The sequence below is a fragment of the Lepisma saccharinum genome, chromosome 1 (assembly GCF_977018435.1).
Source record: "Lepisma saccharinum chromosome 1, izLepSacc3.1, whole genome shotgun sequence".
NCBI lineage: Eukaryota > Metazoa > Arthropoda > Insecta > Zygentoma > Lepismatidae > Lepisma > Lepisma saccharinum.
This window is the reverse complement of record NC_139229.1, coordinates 183639888-183662586: the sequence shown is the minus strand read 5'-3', so window position 1 is coordinate 183662586 and position 22699 is coordinate 183639888. Positions and strand designations below refer to the sequence as shown.

At 36.8% G+C, this 22699-nt stretch overlaps 2 protein-coding genes across 3 annotated transcripts in view; one reads left to right on the top strand and one right to left on the bottom strand.

Moving 5' to 3' along the window:
- Nucleotides 1–5031, bottom strand: part of LOC145990561 (uncharacterized) — a 53192-nt gene extending 48161 nt beyond the window's left edge. For both annotated transcript variants that reach the window (XM_083126256.1, XM_083126258.1), the window contains exons 1-2: nucleotides 4153–5031; nucleotides 2154–2364 (exon numbers count right to left, since the gene is read on the bottom strand). In XM_083126256.1, coding sequence (XP_082982382.1) covers nucleotides 2154–2364; nucleotides 4153–4759 — 818 coding nt within the window. In that variant the 5' untranslated portion in view covers nucleotides 4760–5031. The remainder of the gene's footprint in view (nucleotides 1–2153; nucleotides 2365–4152) is intronic.
- Nucleotides 5032–5130: 99 nt separating this feature from the next.
- Nucleotides 5131–22699, top strand: part of LOC146004967 (protein ILRUN) — a 54145-nt gene continuing 36576 nt past the window's right edge. Inside the window, exons 1-3 of the mRNA XM_083144047.1 lie at nucleotides 5131–5442; nucleotides 18012–18131; nucleotides 18403–18632. Coding sequence (XP_083000173.1) covers nucleotides 5288–5442; nucleotides 18012–18131; nucleotides 18403–18632 — 505 coding nt within the window. The 5' untranslated portion in view covers nucleotides 5131–5287. The remainder of the gene's footprint in view (nucleotides 5443–18011; nucleotides 18132–18402; nucleotides 18633–22699) is intronic.

The following is a 22699-nucleotide window of genomic DNA, read 5'->3' as shown; positions in this document are numbered from 1 at the left end:
TGAATTCTACTGAAGAAAGAACACAAACCAACACCTATGGAAAGGACGTGCCTCGAATTTACAGTAGTGAAATCATGAATCGAGTTAATCGGAACTGAAATAATGTTTAAAATAAATTAGAATCAGATTGGATGATTGATTTGTTTTTTTACTTCGCTTTTCTGCCATTTTTGGTTAATCGCGAAGATAAGGATGAGTGAATGCCCATGCCCAGGCTGGGATTCGAACCCGGGAATTAGCATCCGAGTCACTAAAGACTGCCGGGGACTCATTGCTTACAAATCGTTTCTTCTTGTTGTAAACCTGATTTCAATTCTTGTACTTTTGCAATATTTATTATGTTTATTATGTCCTCTCGTAAATCCCAGTACTAACTGACAAATAGGTACACAATAAATTTTAAAATCATCATCTATTAGTTGAATTTGAATTTGAAATGTTTTTTTTTTAATTCAACTTTATGCACAGATCGATTATCGGGACTGAACCTACAGTTTAAAGTGGGGTCCGAATCACTGTGCAATATACCTCCACCGGGTATCGAACATCTATTATTTGAAAATTGTATAATAATCTCTAGCCGTGTGCGTAGACCTACAATATACTTCAGTTTGTTGTGAGAACACGGGATGCATTTTTGAAAGTAAGTCTTCAGTGATAATGAATGTCACCGAATTCACGTTGAAGGATCACAGTCTGGGATTTGAAAGTATTTATTCAAATGGCCTTTCAACTTCGCAAATAGATTATCTTAGCACATGCGAATCACACGCTGCATAGAAAACTTATCGTATGTCCACGCCACGTGGAACTGAACCTGGACTCCCTGACTACAAGGCGACATGGTTAACCATTACAATAACGGCAAAGCAAATCCGGGCTTTCGAAAGCTGCGATCAGTTTTATCAGACTGAAGTTGAATGCTATTGAAAGTACCATCAGAGTACACTACGAGTCAAATGGAAATTTTGAAAAAGAGGGGGCGTTTCCAGGATATTTACACAAGAGTTGTGGTAATAACTTACATCAACGCTACTGCAGTCGGCAACTGTAATTCCGGAAGGGTGAGCTGGCGCGTTGTCTTGCTGAAAACGCATTCGAAGTTGTCCTTTCTAAATATATGGTGCCACACTTGTTTCAATAATATTCGTTGCAGAGAACACTCGGCAGATACATTAATCCATTCAGTAAATACGACAGGTTAAAATGACTACGTGATTGAAGCATTCTTCTGCCTTTTATATGTAAGTTATCATTAGGGAACGGAACGTTAGGTAAATAAATGTTGTTTTTTTCTGCGATAAGATAGAGACCTTCGTTTTTGCCAAAATTCTGATCATAGCCTTATATGTCAACACAGCAAATTTTATTTTACATAAAAACACATATTTTCCAGTTTTCCGTATGTAAATACATATTTTGTGAATTTTCATTTTAAATACATAAATCGCTCATTTACTTCAGCTACCTCGAAATTCTAGAAGGAAAAATGTTTATTCTCCGCACCTCTTTCATATCGAGAGTGTTAGGTTTGTTTTGTCTTTGAACACGCTCGCTGGCAGACTTCTGGCGCCTCGCCTACGATCCTACTGAGGGAAAATATTACCCCCACTGGATCTAACCCCCAAGTGCTAATGTCTAAAAAATCAAGGTTTTCAAACTTTGTGCCAAATTGCACGTGTTTTGGAAGGTGAAGTAGAAGATGAGGAAGCTTTGGAAAACTTCAGCGTTAGTGGCATTTCGTGTTTCAAATATGCAAGAATTGTTTCTTGTGACGTGGAGCGATCTTCCTCGCAATATAAGATGCTTTTTAGAGATAATCGTCACAGATTACAATGGAGAATTTGGAAAAACTATGGTGATCCACTGCAACTCTTCCAAGAAATAGCTCACTAAGAGGTAAGCATTTAGAAACTGATTTCAGGTGTTTAAAATGCATGTAATATTTTGTTTTTGTTACCAAATGTTTTTTTTTTTTATTTTTCACATATTTTCCTGTTTTTATCACATATTTTCAACATTTATGACACATAAAAAAATACGTATTTCTGAGTTTTTTAGCACATAAAGTTCCGTTCCCTAGCCATCATATTCCAAGCATTGCTGTAAAAACAAATCACAAACAATGGAAGGGTAAAAGAAAGTGTACTTACGAGATCCACTGATAAATGCCTGACACCGTAAGCTCCCCCTTTTCCTTCAGAGCGTGTTCAATGAGCTCTGTGTAGGTGTAGGGCGGCTTCTTAGGACTGTGGTCCACTGGAGCCCTGCTAAAGCCCTCTGTGTAAGGGATGGGGTTCGATCTCTGCATATTACTCGAGTCCGAGAGGAACACTCGACTGTAACACACGGTGTCTCCATCTCCTGGAAAAGATAAAGAGAGAATGTTCATCGTTGCCAAACCTTTTTCATACACGTTGATTCATATTATGGTAGAGTCAGATTATTTTTACAACGTCTTCTCTTCAGGTGATTTCACGAGTTTAGAGTGTGAGCAAGATTGATTAATTCATTGATTTTGTTTATTTTAATTCTATATTCTGCCACTTTTTGGCTAATCGCGAAGATGAGGATGAGTGATGATATGGTGAAATTGATGCAGGGGCGGTCATAAATAACGCCCATCAGTTCACAAATAACATCCTATCAGTTAGCCTCTGGGGAAAAAATAGACTTACACAATGCATTTTGCAAATCTATACTAATAAGTAATAACAGACATGCAAACTGGCCAATTCTCACACATATATCAGCCTGTCATAAAAGGACGAATCTTCCAGTAATAAAAAATGATACATGGGTATATACATAACTTCATCCTTAATAAAAGCATAACCTCCAAACTACAATGAATTCCGTTCTTGGAAATGTACACGGTATTTGGAGAGGAATTGATAAAAGCTTAAGTTCATATTGTAATCAGACCCGGATTTAGGAGACCTTGGGAGACTACAGCCCGGACTTCCATTGGGGCGAAATTGATTGGGAAAGGGCCACAAAATGGAAAACAAATGATATATTTGAAATTTGGGAAAATATACATAATGCAAGGAGCCAATTAACATGTTAACATGACATGGCCTAAAAGTTATAACTGAAATTGTTAGGGGGACCCCACGATGTTGTTAGCCCCGAGTCATATATAAATATATATACATCCGAAGCGGATTGTTATCAGTGCAGTAGTTGCAATAACGAAGGAAAAAGTGCCGTGAAGAATATTTGAACGTACATTATTATGAATTAAAGTAAAAGGCACACAAATTAAAATGAACGTCATATTATTAGGTTATCCATACCCTAACGCAAGACATGTACATTACCAGTGCTTGAAGTGGGAAAATGTTAGGTGTGAGCAGTGGCGTGCTCAAGAGGAGAGAGGGGGTTGATGGGGTCATAACCCCCTTTGGCCAAGTATTTCTAAAAAAAGAAAGTTAAGGACAGGAAAAGATGGCAAAACGAGGATTGACTACTAAAAAAAAGTATACGTAAGCCCCCCCTTTCGAAAATCCTGGGCACGCCACTGGCTGGGGAAATGTTTGGTCTAGTATTGGGGTCTTATGGTTTAACAGTGACAACCAGCCAACTGGGGGAAAGGAAGTTTTGCATATTTCTTTTCTAGCTGGGGGATACCATTCCATCCCCTCACTTTGAACACTGTTCATTACAAGAAATGACAGTACTCTGTGGTCACTCATTTCTTGGGAATCCTACAGAAATATGGAGGTTCGAACCCTATCACAGACCCCGCCCCCCTACACACACAGACACAAAAAGAACGGCTAAACCCAGGGCATCCGATTCATTTCACACTGCAACCTAACTCGAATATCAGAAGTTTAGGTTCCTCAACAACAGATTACGTAAGCTCAGATAGATAGTAATTTTGGGCGAGACGTTATCATTTACTTGGAATAAGTGAAAGTTTATGCTCTAAAGCCGTGAGTGATTTGTTCCTTTGACTGACCAGCGACAGTTGATAAAACTTATATATTTTCGAACATACACATATCATTTTTAACTGCAGGAACATTACCCTTCCTGACATTGGCACTACTTTGGTAATGCATTATTACGAATAATGGTACTTATTCAAAGACACTACTTGGTATATGGAAACTAGTAAAACAAATAATATAGTAAATGTCTTACCTCCCTTGGCTGACATAATGCTAGAATCTGTTTGAAATCCTTGGTAACTGTGGTCATGACCAACGTATTCACTTATTTTAAACAATGAATCGACGCGAAAGTCCAAGAGCCACAACAAATTAGAATCTTCATTTTCTTTGGCACTATTGTTGCTGCAATCCTCGTTAATTAAAATTAAGGAATTGTCACTTAAAGAATCCGAGTCTGTTTCAATAATCATTTCTTGCAATGGATTCTGGCAGTGCTCGTAAAAGGTAGAGCATTGCCCCTTCGAATTAAAATGGTTTCTTTTGTACCAAGTTTCATTCTTTGAAATCTTCGCTCTAGAGTCAATCGTACATGAATGTTCAGAATTAGCGGTATCTTGATTTGGTTCGCTCCATGTTCCTTCAACGATAACAACTTCAACCCTTGCAGGAGAATCACCAGCCTCGAGCGGCTTGCGTTCTTGCACACTTTCAAGAGTATTATGCTTAAAATGGAACATTTTCCTCACTGCACTTTGCGAACTTTCTGAAGCGCGATTCGAACTTGAGAGCTCACTACAGAAGTTTTTCCTTCCGGTATTCTTTTCTGCAATAACATCTTTTGCACAAGGACCAATCATCGTTGTTAATAAATCGAACACTTATTTCTCTAGTTTAATCATGAAAGAAAATCAAAGCAGGATTATGCTAAAATAAGCTTTTCTTTTCAATAAACCGCAATATTACAACTACACATCGCTGTTACGCTTTTGAAAAGTACATGGAATGATTCTTGAACGCACAGTTAAAAATTAATAACTTTCTAGGGCGTTACAAGAGCAAAATCCTATGGTCCGCAGATCGGCCCTTGAAATTTAAAGTTCCGGATAGTGGCAGATTTTGCCCGCAGGCATACTCGTTCTCCGATTGAATGTAGCAGACGAAGTTGGACGAAGCCTCTACCCCCCACGACATACATGACGTCATTGAAAGTCTTCTGGTATCGAGATGGTAGTGTGACTGATAGTGAAGCGTAAATAGTAAACGTAATGAGAACACAATATTCTATGAACTTTGAGAAATAGTTCAACTTCCTGAAGAACATTACAGTACTTAGGAAGATATATATTTTCCATAAGATTATATTTAATGTTGTGTTAGTGAGAAACATGGATGTGGATCACGATATAGATCAAGGCCTTTTACAGCAATTTAGTTGTATGGGAACAACTGATAGAGAAGTATTAATTTCACAGTTACAAAAATTAGTTGGAAACCATCTAAATGAAGCAACAGCATCTTTTTTTCTGGACATGAATAACTGGTAGGCATTATTTCCCACATCCGTAACAAGAACTAGCGTAGTACTCATAAAACTCAAATCTAAAAAGTAGAGCCAATGACAATTTTTTGTGTACAAAAACAATAACAAAAGGTCAGCATAATTAAACGTCATGTAACCATATTAAATTGACAGTTTCCCAGAATATCTCCTCTTCTGTTACAGAATAAATTTAAACAGCCAGTAGCACAACAATAACTTATGTGCAAAGGGATTTATTGTTTTCTTGAAGAAGTTTGAGATTGCTGGCAAATGTCAGAAATTTATGAAAAGGAATATGATATATTAATTTTCACTCAATTAATGTGGTTAGTAGGGTATTTGCAAAAAAAAAAATAACAGGTACAAGTATTGATTTGTAAAAATGTTTATCGGATAAAGGAAAACCTGCCCTCAACAACAACAAAAAAACAAACAACAACCACGTACTCAACATAGATGGCAAACGGATATTACATCTTAAGCGGAAATTAATTTCATCTACAAAGGTTGCAAATACAGATGATAATCTTCACAGCCATGTTAGAATGAAAATGTTGCATGTCATTGGTAAATTTAAAAGAAGAAAAGGGGCCAGGTGAACGGCCGTACACCAACGAAAATTTCGACTTATTTTCTATTCATCTACAAATTTGGATGTTTTACAAAGCTTGAAATGTATTTCAAGACAACCACAAATACATGAGATATTTACCCCTGAAGTGTGACCAGTGTACATCCAATTCCTCATATCCTGGACCAGTTTCACGACTTTTTAAAAAGCAAATTTTGTTCTTCAAGCACGAAAATACGTGCAAGTTAGAATATCGAAAAATTTCTAAGAGCATCAAACCTAGCTCACTAATCTAACAACAATGTAATAAAATGACAAACCTAGCACTCCTAACCTAAAACGGCAGATTACTATCAACATTAAACCCAACCTAACAATGCAAAATTACCAATACCTGTAAATGTTACCACATTTCTTGCCAAATTAGCCAATCACTTATGAAAAAATCATCATGAATTTACATACACCACTTAAAAATATGCACTTCGTGCTACATGGTTGCAGGCATGAATGTGTCAAGTGGCACACATTTACATAGGAAATTTGTTCATGATGTGGAAATGGTACAGACATATTTTGCATGGTTTATGAAGATTATGTTGTTTGTGAACGTTTTCCATTGTTTTTTTGATCGTGCAAATGTGTCATTCTGAAGTAAAGCACATCTGTCATTCCACAACAGAGGCAGACGGGCATTGCCTACCATTTCATAAATGTATTATAAAATAAAGTAAATCAAACACAAGGGTCTGATAACTTATTCAACCAAAATAGAAATAAAATTATTGGTAGGAATGTTAGATTTATTGGTGTTTATAATTTTAAGTTGTTAGATTAGGACTGTTAGGTTTAGTGCTTATAGCAATTTCCGATGGTTTTGTTATGTTAGAAGCACTAACTTTGATGGTGTGATCTTTTGCACATGTTCTCTAGGTTTTTCATGCATACTACTGGTTTTTACTAATAAAAAGTGGTGAAAACACTCTGCAATGGCAGGTTTTTACTTACACAGGTCATACTTTGGGATCAAATATCTCCATTATTTGTGTTTTCCGAATGCTGGAACTAATTTTATATTGTGTAAAACATCAAAATCTGTTGATTAAAAAACTAGACGTGATTTTACGAGGGCGTATAGTAGGTCAATGACCCCCTGGAAACCACAAATAAACAAAATAATTAGCCCCAAAATATGACTGGTGGCATATGTCCAATTCCTCTTATCCTTCATCATTGTTTAAAGAGTAAATTTTTTCTACATGCAGAAAGCATATACAAATTTGAGAATGATGTAAAATTGCATGAGCATCAAACGTAACATGAACATAGAATTACTATCTGCATCAATCCTAACACTCCAATTCATAGATTTGAAAAAATAGTGGAACTGACACTTTCAGCCTTGTAAACACACTTCTGACCTTCACCTGTAAGATAAGTGCAACATCAGAATATAACGACCCTGAGTTGATGTGTGGCCAACTTTCAATGACAGACATTCATGATAATCCTATATTAATACACTAAAGCATAACATAGTCATGTGCTACATGTTTGCCAATACATTTCCTATTCTGTACAAATGTGAACTACATGTTACTTGTTGTGTCTTTGATTTTAGTGTTGTGTACAAAATGTAACTGCTTTTGAATGTTATATTGTAGTAAATGCACCAAAATCTTGGTGTTTACTGTATGTGGAGGACAATTGAGTTGCTACTTAAAAATAAATAGTAGCAGACTCTGGTATCCGGTATGAAACCACTGTGGAACTTGCTTGACTTGTGTGTGTGTGTGTACTTTGTGATTGGTCACAAGTACTGAAAATGGTCATCCCCAAAAATTATTTAAAAAATAGACAATGAGCATATAGTGTATTTTATATCTGTGCAAATCAAATTTTTGCTGATAAAAAAAAGACGTTAAATCTGGCTACACTAAAAACATTTAGTCAGTAGATCATTTGACTTGTCACATGAAGACCTGAGTCATATTCCCCAGATGGTTGCTCTTAAGTAGGAATTTTTTCAACAATGCCTGTACATAAGTGGGTCTGTGGCTCTCCCAGTCTCTTTTTCAATAGGTACCTGAGGGTGGTGGTGGTTGGAGCATGGTGCTGATCACATCACCCCCAATAGGATGGTCCATTTATAATGAAAAATACACATTGTTCGTAACAAAAATTCTATATGAAAATTATTATGCTGGAAGGGGGCTGTAAGATGCTGATGTTGGTGAAACCAATACCAACTTCTTTGTTTTATTGCATAATCAAATTCTACCCAAATAAATATGAACCCTTTAATCTGGAACATTTTTTAAAAATGAAGTACATTTATCAGGAGTTATAAGCAATTGAGGGTAGTAGCTGTACGACTGCCAGCCTACCCAATGTTACGTATTTCGATAAATAAACATTGCATTGCATTGCATTGCACAAAATAAATGTTTCTGACGAAAATAATTCAGTTTGAAAGGAGGTGTAAAATAAGAGTAAACTGTAGTTGAATTTAGAGCTGAACTTTCTGCCAGAGTGCAGCCAAGCTAGTTTTTACCATCTAGTTTTTACCATGTAGCCTTTACCTTAATCAAACATTTATGCAATGTTGTAAATCAGTAGAATTCAACTTGAGGATATGAATATGAATGTCATGTATCAATTTCATGTTTTTAGAATGATTATGTTTTACTAGAAACGAAGGACATAAATGTTGCATGAAACATAAATGAAATAACATAGTAACAAAAATTAAAATACAAAGGCTGTTGCAGAGAAGGTGAGACTAATTCCTGTATAGGAAAACAGCGACCTCCATTGGCTAGCAAATGTACTAGGGTGAAAATTTGGTTCATTTGATTGAGACGAAAATGAGCGCAATAGGTCAAAAAGTCGTGACTGCATAGCAGTTAAAGGACAAACATGTACATGGACCCTCCAAGAATCATTAAAATGAAACAAAAAAATTACAAACCACAAAATTTTTATTCAGAATCAGCCATATCGAGTAGACGTACATCTTTTTTAAAATAGGCACCATTGACAGCTAAGCAAGCGTCCATACGCTCCTGCCACTTTGTGAATGTCTTTGAAAATTCGTCATCAGGTATCGAACTGAAGAAAACTTGTGCTGCGGTGATCACTTCTTTGTTCATCATGAAATGACGACCACGTAAAGCAGCCTTTAAAAGTGGAAATAGCCAAAAGTCACAGGTTGCAAAGTCCGGGCTGTATGCTGGATGAAGGAAAATTTCTATTTTTCTCTTCTTCACGTAATCCTGAAAAGCCCGCGCATGCGTTATCATGGTGCAATATGATTCGTGCCCATCTTCGAACAACTTGTGTCATCGGTACACTGTGGCTCTACTCAGTCTGTCTTGATCAGCATATGCCTGTTGAAACATTGCATATGTTTTCGCAGCACTTTTCCCTAAACGCCAACAAAATTTTATGGCATGTTGCTGTTCATCTTGAATACTCATTGTGAAAAGCAATGTTATACACAAAAACCTGGACGGGTAAATGAAACACGTTCCACGTAAATCAACACAGCTGCTCACCAACGTTGTTTCGCAACATGTGACAACTTGGTACGGAAACAGAATGAGTCATCCTACACGACGCAACTAGTGCCGAAACCATAGGCAGTGTTGCCAAGTCAGGAAAAAATCTGTCTCACCTTCTCTGCGACAGCCTTTGTATATGCTGAAATATTTTATATCTGACAAATCAAAATAAATACTAACATAATGAATAATTGTCATTAAATCAGATGTTTGAAGTGTTGACCATTAACTTCATTATATTTTGCAAGGCTTTTTCCAAAACTCCCATTTGGTGCTACGCAAAATCTGGGGACTGATTGAAGCGCAATTTTCACAAATATGCAGGTGTGGTAGAAACTCTCTGATAGTTTTTCTTTAAGTAAGGTCCAGTGAATGACGAGGCTGAGCAACAGGTCCTCCATGCCCAATCCATCAGGTTGGAAAAATCTTTATTTAATATTTGCTAACCTGAAGTGCATTGTGAGCTGGATACCTGTCATGCTGATATCACATGGTTAATCTTTGTTGAAGCGGAAAATCTTCTAATAATTGTGGTAAAATAGTATCCAAAAGCTGTGTGTACTTTGCACCATTCAATGTGTCATCGATAATATATGGTCCAACTAATTGATCACCAATAATTCCGCACCAAATGTTTACACTCAAGGCCACTGATGGTCACCAAATTTGAGAACTAATTTATTTGTTTGTGGATTTGTAATATATTAACTTCAAAATAAAACATTGGCAATTTATTGTATTTACTTATTACAGCAATAGAGGACTAATCACAAACTATGCTACTTTTAATTTTGTTTAAACATGACATAATTTGTCACAATATTTGACGTCCGGTAGGCAAGCACACCAGTGGTACGGCTGTTATTTTCAGTCACTTATAACTACTGATGAATGCACTTTTCCAAAAATGTTCTGCCTAAAAGTTTCATATTTTGGGTAGAATTTGATTCTGCAATAAAACAAGGATGTTCCCATTTGAAGTTGGTATCGGTTTCATTGGGAAGGGGGTTAAACTGGTCCATCAGACCTCCTCCACCCTCATGGAAATTGCCATTGTTCATTTCAAGTTACCAAAAAAAAAAACAGAAAATTTATTATCTTTATTGTTAAAACCGAAATAAAGTTCAGTGAGTATTCAAACAAAATACGCCCATCCCCAAAAAAAAGTGTGTTAGTGAAAAAATTTAGTACAAGATTCAGGAAACAGCTTACATTTTCATATTCTCATATTCTACCATTTTGTCCAATGAATGGTTGGTTCCACATTCTACCATTTTGTCCAATGAATGGTTGGTTCCACAGTTTCAAAATTCCAAAAATTGATTTTGTGTGAGAGGTATAGAATAGAATAACTGTATGAAAGAGTAGCGGCAGTAGGGTGCCAAAACTTTGGGGGTAGGACAGTTTACTTTTAGTAGAAAAAGCTTAGCATTAAGAGGCCATAGTATGGGAGCATAAAGTTACAAAAAGTTGGGGGGAAGGAAATTGTCTCCCTCTAATCGTCACCACTGGCATGGAATGTAAAAAGATCATAACAATTGTGTTGGATGTTCAGTCATATCATGGATCAAGTAGAAAAAGTCTTCCATTAATATGGGCCTTTCCGATGACATAGTTGTAATGTCGCCTTGCAATCAAGAGGTCTTAGTTTTAATACCCGTTGAAGGCACATGGCACAGTTGTTCAGATCCCACCTTAAACTGTAGGTTAACCTTTCTGTGCAGAAAGTGGACTCAAACAACAATTCAATATTCTTCCAAGGATACAATAATACGTTTTTATTAGTGTATGATAGTTATCATTATACAATGCTAATCATAACTTGGGTGTAGACTTATAGGCACTAAAAACCTCACAAATGGCAGGCAAAAAGGCACCAAAAATGATGAAAAAAGGTTCTATATAATAAGAAAAGGCACCCCAAAATGAAATGGACATTAAAATAGGCATTGAAGATGAACATATTTCAATTTTTTTCCTTCCAATGTACAGTTATACTCAGGGCATGTCCAATGGAGGGGAGGGGGCTCATAACCCTCTTTGGCCCAGTATTAGAAAAAAACATGAGGGCTAACTACTAAAAAGTATATGTAACCCTTAACCCTACGGTTATACTGTATTGGCATTAAAGTTTATACATAAAAGTGCAGTAATGATTCACAAACTATTAACACTATTGTGATCGAAATTCACATTTGCGGGAAATCGTCAGTTAAAGTAATTCACATAAAAAGCTTGCGCTAACAATTGTGACAAATTGAACAAATGCCCCATTGTTCACAAGTGATGAAAAACACAATTTGCACCCTTTTAACAACAAATATTTTAAAGGATATTCCAATTAAAATTTCTCTGAAGAAATGAACTTGTTTTACCCATTTAGCTTATTGTGCACACATGTTTCACAAACAATTGACAATCAGTGGTGTAGCAACATATCGCGAGGTCCTGGGCGAGATTAGAATGCAATGCCCCCATCCGTTTTTTAAATTTAAAATCTCAATGTGAATCTATGCAAAATCTCCAGGAACACGTCAGCAATTTATCATACTTTAATAATGATAATATTAGTAAATTACTGACAAAAATTATATTTAATAATTTCACTCACCCTAAAGATGTCTTTCTTTGATTTCCGGGAGCTGAAGTCTGAAGCTGTAGGACAGGACCATCCCTAGAAGTGGGGCCATGCCCCCCTCGAACTACAAAATATTATGTAAAGATACAGAAACCTAAGAAAAACATTGACGATTTGTCAGATTTGCAAAAATTTCGATTTCGTCCTTGCATGTATAAATGGGTTGTTTGGGGGAGAGAGGCAGGCTCAAGAAATCTGCAGTCTGCAATATTTTTTGTTTTATAACCATTGATGCAAGTCTACAAGACATTCCGATTTATTCGGGACAGTCACGACCTTTTTCAAACTGCAGTCATGTTGCGAAAATATTTCTTTTGGTTAACTCACATTTAGGTATGTTCTTCGTTTTAATAATAATTGCTAATACGTATAATTTAATTTACAAATTTTTAAATTAGTTATACATTTATTTTCTTACCATAGAATTATCAGGGCTGTTCAATGGTACTGGTGTAAGATAATTTTTGAAAAATGAAAACAATGTTAATGTGCAAGACACGTACAATTCGAATTCACATGCCATGTGACAACCTTTGTCTGTAAGCAACTGTGTTGCTGATTGCCAGAAGGTGGAGGGGAGGTGTCTATCGGTGAGTTAATTTTTTCTGTTACTTTGGACCATAACATTGCAACTCTACAATTGTACAGTCAATAGCAAAGATAATAGTCGGCAAATTGTTCATCAGATCTATTTTCATTCCGTTTTTATTCTACATCTTGTGTTGTAAAGTAAGGGATGGAATTGTGTTGATGCGAAGTTGATGTAGACATCTCCATAATGGCATTTTTATTTCAACCCATTTTCATCAGTCACTGTGGAAAACAGACTGAATGAAAATATTAATGAACATATTACTTTTGCTGTTGGGTGTATACTTAGCACTAGCTGCAATACTACCATAACATTGGTGCGGTCACATCTAATACGCCAACAGCATTTCGCTGACCATGGTGACAGAGTGGTTATCACATCGTGCTACGATCCCTTTGGTCCTGGATTCGAATCCTGCGCTGGGCATGGGTGTTCTTTGTGAGTGTTCCTTTATCAATTTCATCATATCATCACTCCTCATTGTCGCGATTTGCCAAAGGGTCAGAAAATCGACGTAAAATAATCTAAATCAATCCAACATCATTTTAGATCTTCCCTTTGTTCCACATTTTTGGATCTGACCCCAACCCCCTTCAAATAATCCTGGGTACGGGCCTGCTGTAGGAAGGAAGGAAACAACGCAAGCATTCAAATGCCTCACACTTGCTTCGTGGCAGTTGGAGGTGCATTATTGTTAACTTATAAAATCGGGAGTCCAAGGTCAAGAGAAATAAGAAAATTCAAGAAAAAAATGCCTTTTATTCATGAAATTATCCAAGCAAATTATCGTTAATTTTTGCGTAAATGTTGCACATGAGAAATACAACGTTAATATTTAATTTTTAGGGCCACTTAGGCTTAGGGTCTGCATGTTACATCCCTGATTTGATGTATTCATTCAGTTTATAATGTTAAGCTAACTATAATTTAAAACCAAATAAAAATATGTTTTAATTTTATTGCCTACAAAAATTAGTATTTCCATATTTTTTTCTCACTTCTATTTTTTACATTTTTCGTATCAACCCCATGGGACGCGAGGCCCCTTTAGGCACGAGTCTCTGGGCGGTCGCCCACTTCACCCACCCCTTGCTACGCAACTGTTGACAATAGTTGAATCAAATCCTCATTTGCAGGGAAGCTAGGACAACACAACCGGGTTAATTTAAAGCATTTACATTATTTAATTTTGCACGAGTATGTGAGCTGTTATTCTGTGCATGGCATTAAATTTTAGAATAAATATAATCGTGAAATTTTCTGTATGCAACACAAGGACACTAAACTAAGTTTTTTACATAATTTAGCATTGTTGTATTCAGAATTGAGATAATGTAAGATGATGGCTCAACACAGTGTGCATTGTTCACCATTTCTCCTTGTTTCCGAATAATTCGAGAGGTAGATAAACATTTTCAGAGGAGCCAGAAATCACATCAACAATTTGAACAAGGCCATTACATAAAACTATATATGTACATGTTGGATGAAATATTTATTTGTGAAGTACGAGGCGCATCCAGAAAGTAAGTTTCCCTATTTTTTTTAAAAGAAACCAACACAGTTTCAGGAAACCATTTATTGGCAACAGGTACAGCAAAGGTTCAGCTATTTTTCAACATAGCAACCACCAGAATTGAGACACGTCATATCGTGGTATCAACTTTTGGATCCCACTGTCGTAGAAATCTGCTGCCTGTGAATGGAACCAGCGTGTGACAGACGTCTTCAGCTCTTCGTCGTTGCCAAAACGCTAATGCTCACCGGAGGACAGGAATTTCTTGAGGTGCAAGAAAACGTGAAAATCACTGGGAGCCAGATCAGGACTGTAAGGTGGATGATCAAACAACTCCCAGCCAAATTCTGTCAAAACAGCTGCTGTGCGCCGAGCCGTATGTGGACAAGCATTGTCATGGAGGAGCACAACACCTGCAGTAAGCATGCCACGCCTCTTGTTTTGAATGGCACATCGCAATTTCCTTAGTGTTTCACAGTAATGGTCAGCGTTCACCTCTGGGGAGGAAGTCAATGAGCAAAATGCCCTTCCTGTCCCAAAACACGGTGCACATCACTTTCTGTACCGACAGCGTCTGTTTGAATTTCCTCTTGACCGGAGATCCACTATGCCGCCAATGCATTGACTGCTGCTTGGTTTCCGGGGTGAAGTGCGAAATCCACGTCTCATCGCCCGTGACGATCCTGTCGAGGAAATCATCGCCGTGATCATGGTACCGTTGCAGGAATGTCAGTGCTGCTCCTGAACGTTTCATTTTGTGTTCGGGTGTCAGGTTTTTCGGCACCCACCTGGCACACAATTTTTTGAACAGCAGGCGCTGCGTGACAATCTCATGCAACACGGATTGCGATATCTGCGGAAAAAGGCTACTTAACTCTGTAATCGTGAAGCGACGGTTCTCTACGATGCGCTGCCGCACCAGCTCAACCAGATCATCAGTGATGAGGGACGGATGCCCACTGCGCTCTTCATCATGGACACTTTGACAACCTTCCGAAAACTGCCGACACCAGCGACGCACCATCTGCTTACCCATAATGTTCGGCCCATAGACCTCACAGAGCTGACAATAAATGTCAATTGGCGCAATGCTTTGTGCATTCAGGAACTTTATCACCGACCGAACCTTGCATGCGGCGGGAGAAGGAATACGAGCTTCCATTTCGGACCACTGCTGCCTCGCTACTGGCATGCGGCGGGAGAAGGAATACGAGCTTCCACTTTGGACCACTGCTGCCTCGCTACTGGCACCGGGCGAGATCTGTCCGCCTGGCATATGATTGATACGTCTTAGCTCTGCTGCGCATGCGCAATTTACATGGCTCATTATGTTTACTTTCACGGGAAAAAATAGGGAAACTTATTTTCTGGATGCGCCTCGTAATTTAAGACAAACTTGACAGAAAATGATTTTCCGTCTGTGGGGCTAACCTCCATGGCAGAGTGATTAGCACAGCATGGCTACGATGCCAGGGATCCCTGGTTCGAATCCCGGCCTGCCAATGGGTGTTCTTTATGAGTGTTCCTTCATATGTTGATATTTTCTTGTCAGAACACAGTTTCCAACAATCGCTAAGAATGTATGTGTAACAATTTCTTTTTTTTCGTCTGCCATCTTGTATTGTTGTTATTTTTATTTTTATTATTGTTTTTATTTTCTTCTTGTTGCTACAGTTTCAGTATAAAATGGTCTTTCAGTACTGTATCTGAAATTAAATATTAAATTAATTAATTAAATAAATAAATAAATATGTATCATGTTATCGCTCATCCTCATGATTAGCCGGAAGTGTACTTTGGCATTTTTAAACATATGAACACGATATATCCACAGATCTACTTCCTTTCCTGCACAGATTGAAGCAAATGAGTACTGAGTGACTCCTACAAGCTTTCAGATGGAAAAATAAGGGGTGGGTTGGCATTGTTTTATCCAAGTATGAGTCACCAACAGGTTGTCCAGTTGTCTTACCCTAATTAACCAACATTTGGTATTTCCAAAGATCTGACAACTCTCAAATCTAGCGAATACCAGATTTCATTCAGTTCAACATCAACAAATACTTATCTTCTCCAATGTAGGGAAAACCTAAGGTGCATAAAAAGAGCTGAAGTAAGCAAAAATTGCAGAATATGCATTTTTAGGCACAATTAACCCAAATAGGCACTATAAAAATGCATTTTTGGACTAGAAACACCATTAAACAAACTTGAAACATTAAAGTCTATGTTTTACTACATAGGAATAAAATAGGCAAAAATCTGCACCCTAATCATAACCATAATAATATGATTATTATTTCTACCATTGAAATTTTATCAATAGGCTCAAGCCTTCCCTCTCCTACAAAAATTTCTGGTTATGCCCATGCTTACAAGTGTCTGTGATCTACATAGGTTCTCCAAGCTTCCACAAAACCTCATTCAGGATTTGACAACAATGTGTGTCCACTGGAATTGGCCAATATCTGTCATTTGGCTACTATATCATGTAATTTTATTTAGCTAGTTGTAAAATATGTCACTCGTAAAGTAACTTCAAGTGAAATAGGTTAGCTGTTAAGTGGTAAAAAGCCAAAATTTCAGTTTTTTTCCAAAAAAGTCAGCTTTTTTTGGAACTCTAATTATATACAATGTGCTCCTGTACAAACCTGCAATCTCTACTCTGTCCTCATGGGTACTTAGTAAGAACACCTTTGGCACACACAGGAGATTCAGCGAAAAAATTTAGGCTCAACCACGACTCGAACCTGGTGCACTGTGCTATTGCTCTACCAACTGCATTATCGAGCGAGCCCTGGTTTCACCTGATCAGGCAAATGGCATTGTGTGCCAGAGACCTGAGTTGGCATCCTTTTCGAGCCTGCATTTTTCGCTTAAATTTCTACGTAACACTCATAATGTTCTAAATTTCATGAGAATGTTTGGATCCCTGTAACTTCTAAAGTATGCAACACTGATGTAAGTAATTTTGTTTGGTTTCAAATGTGGATTGAAATGTACGAGTAAAACTATTCATGTTCGATTTGTAAGAAAAATGGACTCATTCGGCGGTGACAACACTGTTGACGATGTAATCACATAATATGTTTTATGTCCCCCCCTCATGTGGTTACGTTCTTACCAAAGCAGAACATAATAAATTGATTTCAAAATGTAATAGCCAAAACGTATTATAATAAAATAACAGGACAAAATGTCTCAATTGTAATGCTCAATTATAAATTTCTAAGCTTCCAGAATCTAGGTTTTAATTACTTCAAAATTTATCTTTTTATATAAGAACTGGTGTTGCTTCCATGGAAATATCTATATCCTGTAAGATTCACAGGATTTTAAATCTTAATTTTATCTTCAAGTTAAGAGAGTTTCTCTGTTGCAAGCATTTTTTTAAAGAGGATTGCTACTATTTACTAAAGTGTTTTTTAATGTAAGGGTTTTGATTTTATGCTGAATAACAATCCTGTAGTATTTAAGTGGTAAATTTTATGCCACAAGTGAAAAATTGTCCTTGATGCTCAGAAGATCAATGGTGGACATGCTATTATCTAAAACATTCTCTTTACTCAAATAATGGTTATTCTCACATCTTTTTTTAATATTAGTTAATTGATGTGTCATTATCATATGTGCTGTTCTTTACGTTAGTTTTTGAGAAATATATTGCAACTAACAAATTTTCATTTCAGGAATCTACAAGCTGCTGTTTGCTCATATTTTGATTTTGAATCTCCAAACAAACTTCCGTCTATGTCTTTTGTGAAAGATGTTACAATTGGAGAAGGTGAAAGTGTACCACCATGCACAAGGTAAATATATATTTGTAGAATCATGCTGAAAGGCGTCTTTAATAAGAGTCTGATATGAGGTCACTTGGGACATGTCTATAACTTAGCCATTCTGTAGATTCAAATCTGTGAGGAGGGTTGAGTGAGTATATGTAAATTATTTTTTCTTCTTAGTGGTAATATTTTTCCACCACCATATTTTCTTTAGGAGGATACTAGGTTAGGCTGAATTTCAAGGAATATCTAAGGTTATTTGCATCACATGTGTAATTGACATCAATCTTCTTTGCAGTTTTACGAAGACTTGGAGGGTTCAGAACACAGGCGATGAAGCATGGCCTCCTGGATGCTGCTTACGTTTTACTCAAGGAGATAAATTAAGTGCATCAGATCGTGTTCTGGTGTCTGCTTTAGAACCAGGGAATAGCACGGATGTGAGTGTAGATATGGTTAGTCCTCAAACTGCTGGTATATATCAGAGTAAATGGAGAATGTCGACTGCAACAGGCACTTACTTCGGGGGTAAGTATGTTCCTTATTCATACAAATTGTGTGTGTGTGTGTCTGATACAATATACAATGCTAGAAATGAAAACAAATTTTGAGAAGGGGAAATTGTTGGCTGATACAGAAGTTCAAAAGTTAATATAGAAGATTTTATGTGATAATATTGATGTCATTATATATGATAGTCAAAATATATATTTCATAAACTGAGGCATCGCTGGCCCACCCTGGCATCCATTTAGCATCGCCACGATATGCATAATGCTTTCTTGAATGTTTGCATAACCACTGTTTCACAATAAGAAAAAAGATAAATGGTTCTGTTTCCTTGGGGTATCCTATGAAAATTGATCCTATTCCATGTAAATACAAAATGAATTAATCTGAAAATTATTATTGTTTTTTAGTTGCATTAATGCTTGTGAATGCATATCACTTGCATGTTTAGCTAACCAAAATTATAACCATCTGTACAGGCGCGGCTCGTGCATTATTTTCCTGCGGGTTCACCGAAGTCATATGACACATATTCAGTTTCCGCAAATAGACTTTCTTCGGGAAACAAAGGGATGGGGGGGGGGACAGATTGGTACATAATTTTTTCATAGAATGAGGTTTCATAGTAGAGGTGTGCGTATAAATTTAGGGCTAAAACTAAGTACAATGTATTGTGTATCTATGAAAGAAATTTCGGGTTTCATGGACGTCATTGACATCCTCAGGATTTGTTCCAAACAAGGCACATTTTTCCTTGTAATACTGCTGTTTTCTCAAAAAACACTCCTTCAGTCCCTGCAACGTCTTTATAATAATCATCATAAATTACTGTGACTGAAATGAAATTATATGTGTGTAATAAATAGTTTTAGGTTGACATTAATTTTCCAGGCGGGTGTGGCTCCTTTTCCCCTTCCGGACGTCCATGCCTGAAATTATAAAACGACTAATTACAATGGTCCTACAATTATTAAAGTGAAATGGCAACCAATGGCATGTGCGTACTAGAAACCTGAGACCCTTTCATTGGAACGCTACAGCTTTTTTTCTTTCTTCAAATTTGGAGTTGGTCGACCAGCACATGCTTTATCTCTAATTTTCTTTCAACAGACGAGATGGTATGTTTCCGTTAATTGTATGCATTTTAGCGGTCATTTCTTACCTGCGCAGACAGCAACACATACACTGCATCAAATGACGTAACATAGTCCATCCTTTGGAGCATCAATACTTTGCAACAACTATCCAATCACTTCGAAAACTTACAAGCTTGAAACATTGACACCGACATGGTTTGTCACGTCTTTCTTTCTTGTCTAAGATTGCGCCATTCTTTTACTTTCACATATCCGAAGTGTTTCCATCTTTAAGGAAAAAGTCTGAATGCATGCACGATTTATTTTAGTAATGTATTTCTTTTATTTTAATTCATCGTGTCTAATTCCAGCTTTCATTCATTTCTACTCATCTTTCTCTGCCACAATTTTGCATTTATGCCAAGAAGTTCGGCACAAAAATTATTCAACAGAGAAGATAGAATATGTAACGAATGTGTTTCAAACTTGAACCTCTCAGGGCAACATTGGAAGGGAGGAACCAGCTGGGTCTCACTCGCAGCGAGTACGGTGCCTTCTGGCTTCTGCTGCGGCTTCTGAGAGAGCACGAACTGCACATGACTGTTGGTTGGAGATCGAGGTTCCTCAGTATCCTTTGCCATATATTTTGCCCATATAGCTACCCCGAGCTTCTGTCTGCCACCCAAACCTTCACTATGGCAGGAGCTCTCCTGTAGGGGTTCAGCTGAGGGTCTGCACGAGGGCGGCCGATTCGCGGTTTCTCTTTCTCAGGAAAAGAATTTGCCGTGTTACGGTCACAAATACATGACTTCTTGTGTAGAAATTTTAGCGAAAAATTGTCGAAAGGTAAAGCCAGCTAACTAACTCTCTAGCCTTCTTAAACCCGAAGGTTCATGGCTGCAGCAACATAGGCCTTCCATCTGTCCCTATCTTGAGCAAGATCTATATACTCTTTTCCATCCCTACCGATTTCCCTTAGGTCCATCTCGACGTTGTCCCTCCATCTTCGTCTTGGCCTTCCTACTGGTCTCTTACCATCAGGTTTCCCAACAAGAATCCTGTAAATTCCTCTTTCCTCTCCCATTCGTGCCACATGGCCTGCCCACCTAAGTCTTCTTGATTTAATTATTCTAATAATGTCTGGACATGAATACAAATTATGTAGTTCTAAATTATGTAACCTTCTCCACTCACCTGTCTCCTCATCCCTTTTAGGTCCAAAGATTTTCCTAAGGATCCTATTTTCAAATACTCTCAATTTATGTTCCTCTTTCAATGTAAGGGACCAAGTTTCACACCCATATAATACTACAGGCAAAATTACAGTTTTGTATATTTTAATTTTTAGTTTCTTAGATATTAAACGAGAAGACAAAAGTTTATGAAGAGAGAAGTAACATGCATTTCCTGAATTAAGCCTACTTTTTATTTCCTCTTTAATATAATTTTCATTTGTTAATATTACTCCTAAGTATTTGAATTTGGAAACTGGTTCAAACGAGTTGTTATCAATAATTAGATTTTGATTATTACCTAACACTTGGTTTCGGCCTGTAAGCATATATTTAGTTTTCTCTTTGTTAACTTCCAAACCTATCTCTTTAGCAGTTTTGAAAAATATTTTAGCATTATTCTTAATTGTATTCATATCATCCCCCAGTAAGTCTACATCATCTGCATATGCTAACAACTGAGTCACACCATTTAATTTTAGTCCTTCTTTAGTTTCTTTTACCTTCCTAACAGCATATTCTAAGGCAAAATTAAAGAGCAATGGAGATAATGCATCTCCTTGTTTTAACCCATCATGAATTGTAAATTTGTCAGACATATTAATACCCACACGAATTTTACTTTCTGTTTCACTGGTGCATATTTTTATCATACTAACAAGCTTCTTAGGTATTCCAAACTCTACTAATATATTATATAATTTATCTCTTTTGACCGAATCATATGCTTTTTTGAAATCAATGAATAGCTGATGGACATTTTGATTATATTCCCACTTCTTTTCAAGTGTCTGTCTGATGTGAAAAATTTGATCTGTAGTTGATCTGTTGCATTTAAATCCACATTGATAATCACCTATAATTTCATTAGCATATGGGGTTAGTCTTGTTAAAAGAATGTTAGATAATATTTTATATGTTGTTGAGAGTAGAGAAATTCCACGGTAATTATTGCAGTTCATTTTATCACCTTTTTTAAACACAGGAACAATTATGGATTCTTTCCACTGTTGAGGGATTTCTTCTTTATTCCATATTAAACAAATTAATTTATGAATTTGACATATTAATGAATTTCCACCATATTTAATTAACTCAGCTGGTATTAAATCAATGCCAGGTGCTTTGTTATTCTTTAGCCTTTTAATAGCATCTTTAACTTCAGTCAAGTTAGGTTCTGGAACTAAAGGTTCTGCTGTGTGTACATTGTTTATTGTCCATTCTCGAGGTAAATGCCGTATATTACTGGGGGTTCAATGATCCTGTGTGCTATAAGACCAACCGTGCCTGCATCTGTAGCCTCTATGCTTCGTAGACAAATGAATTCAAACTTATCTACATTTTTAAAGCATTACACACGTAACACATTTTTTGTTAACGCTTTTCATGCATTTAGGCATACTAAAGTTGTTTTTTTTTCATTGTTAGCAGACACCACAAAGTACTTCATAATTCCATGAAATCAGTTCATTATGAATATTTTAATTCAATCTCATGTCTTGAACCTTTCATTCTATGTGTAAAATGTCACATAGGTAATGCTGGAATGCTCCTATATTATGTTTTAGTCCTGTCTCCAACCTCCCTACTTTAGACTTCAAAGCATTTTCCATTTTAAACAATATGAATTTTTTTACATTTAAACTTCTTTGAAAACCTGAAGGAGGCATTGGAAATGGAATTGAAATGTTACATCGGAAACAGAACCACTTGTAAGTACTCTACATATTTGTCTTACAACATTGTCAATGACAATTTTAGAAAACCTGAGAAATGG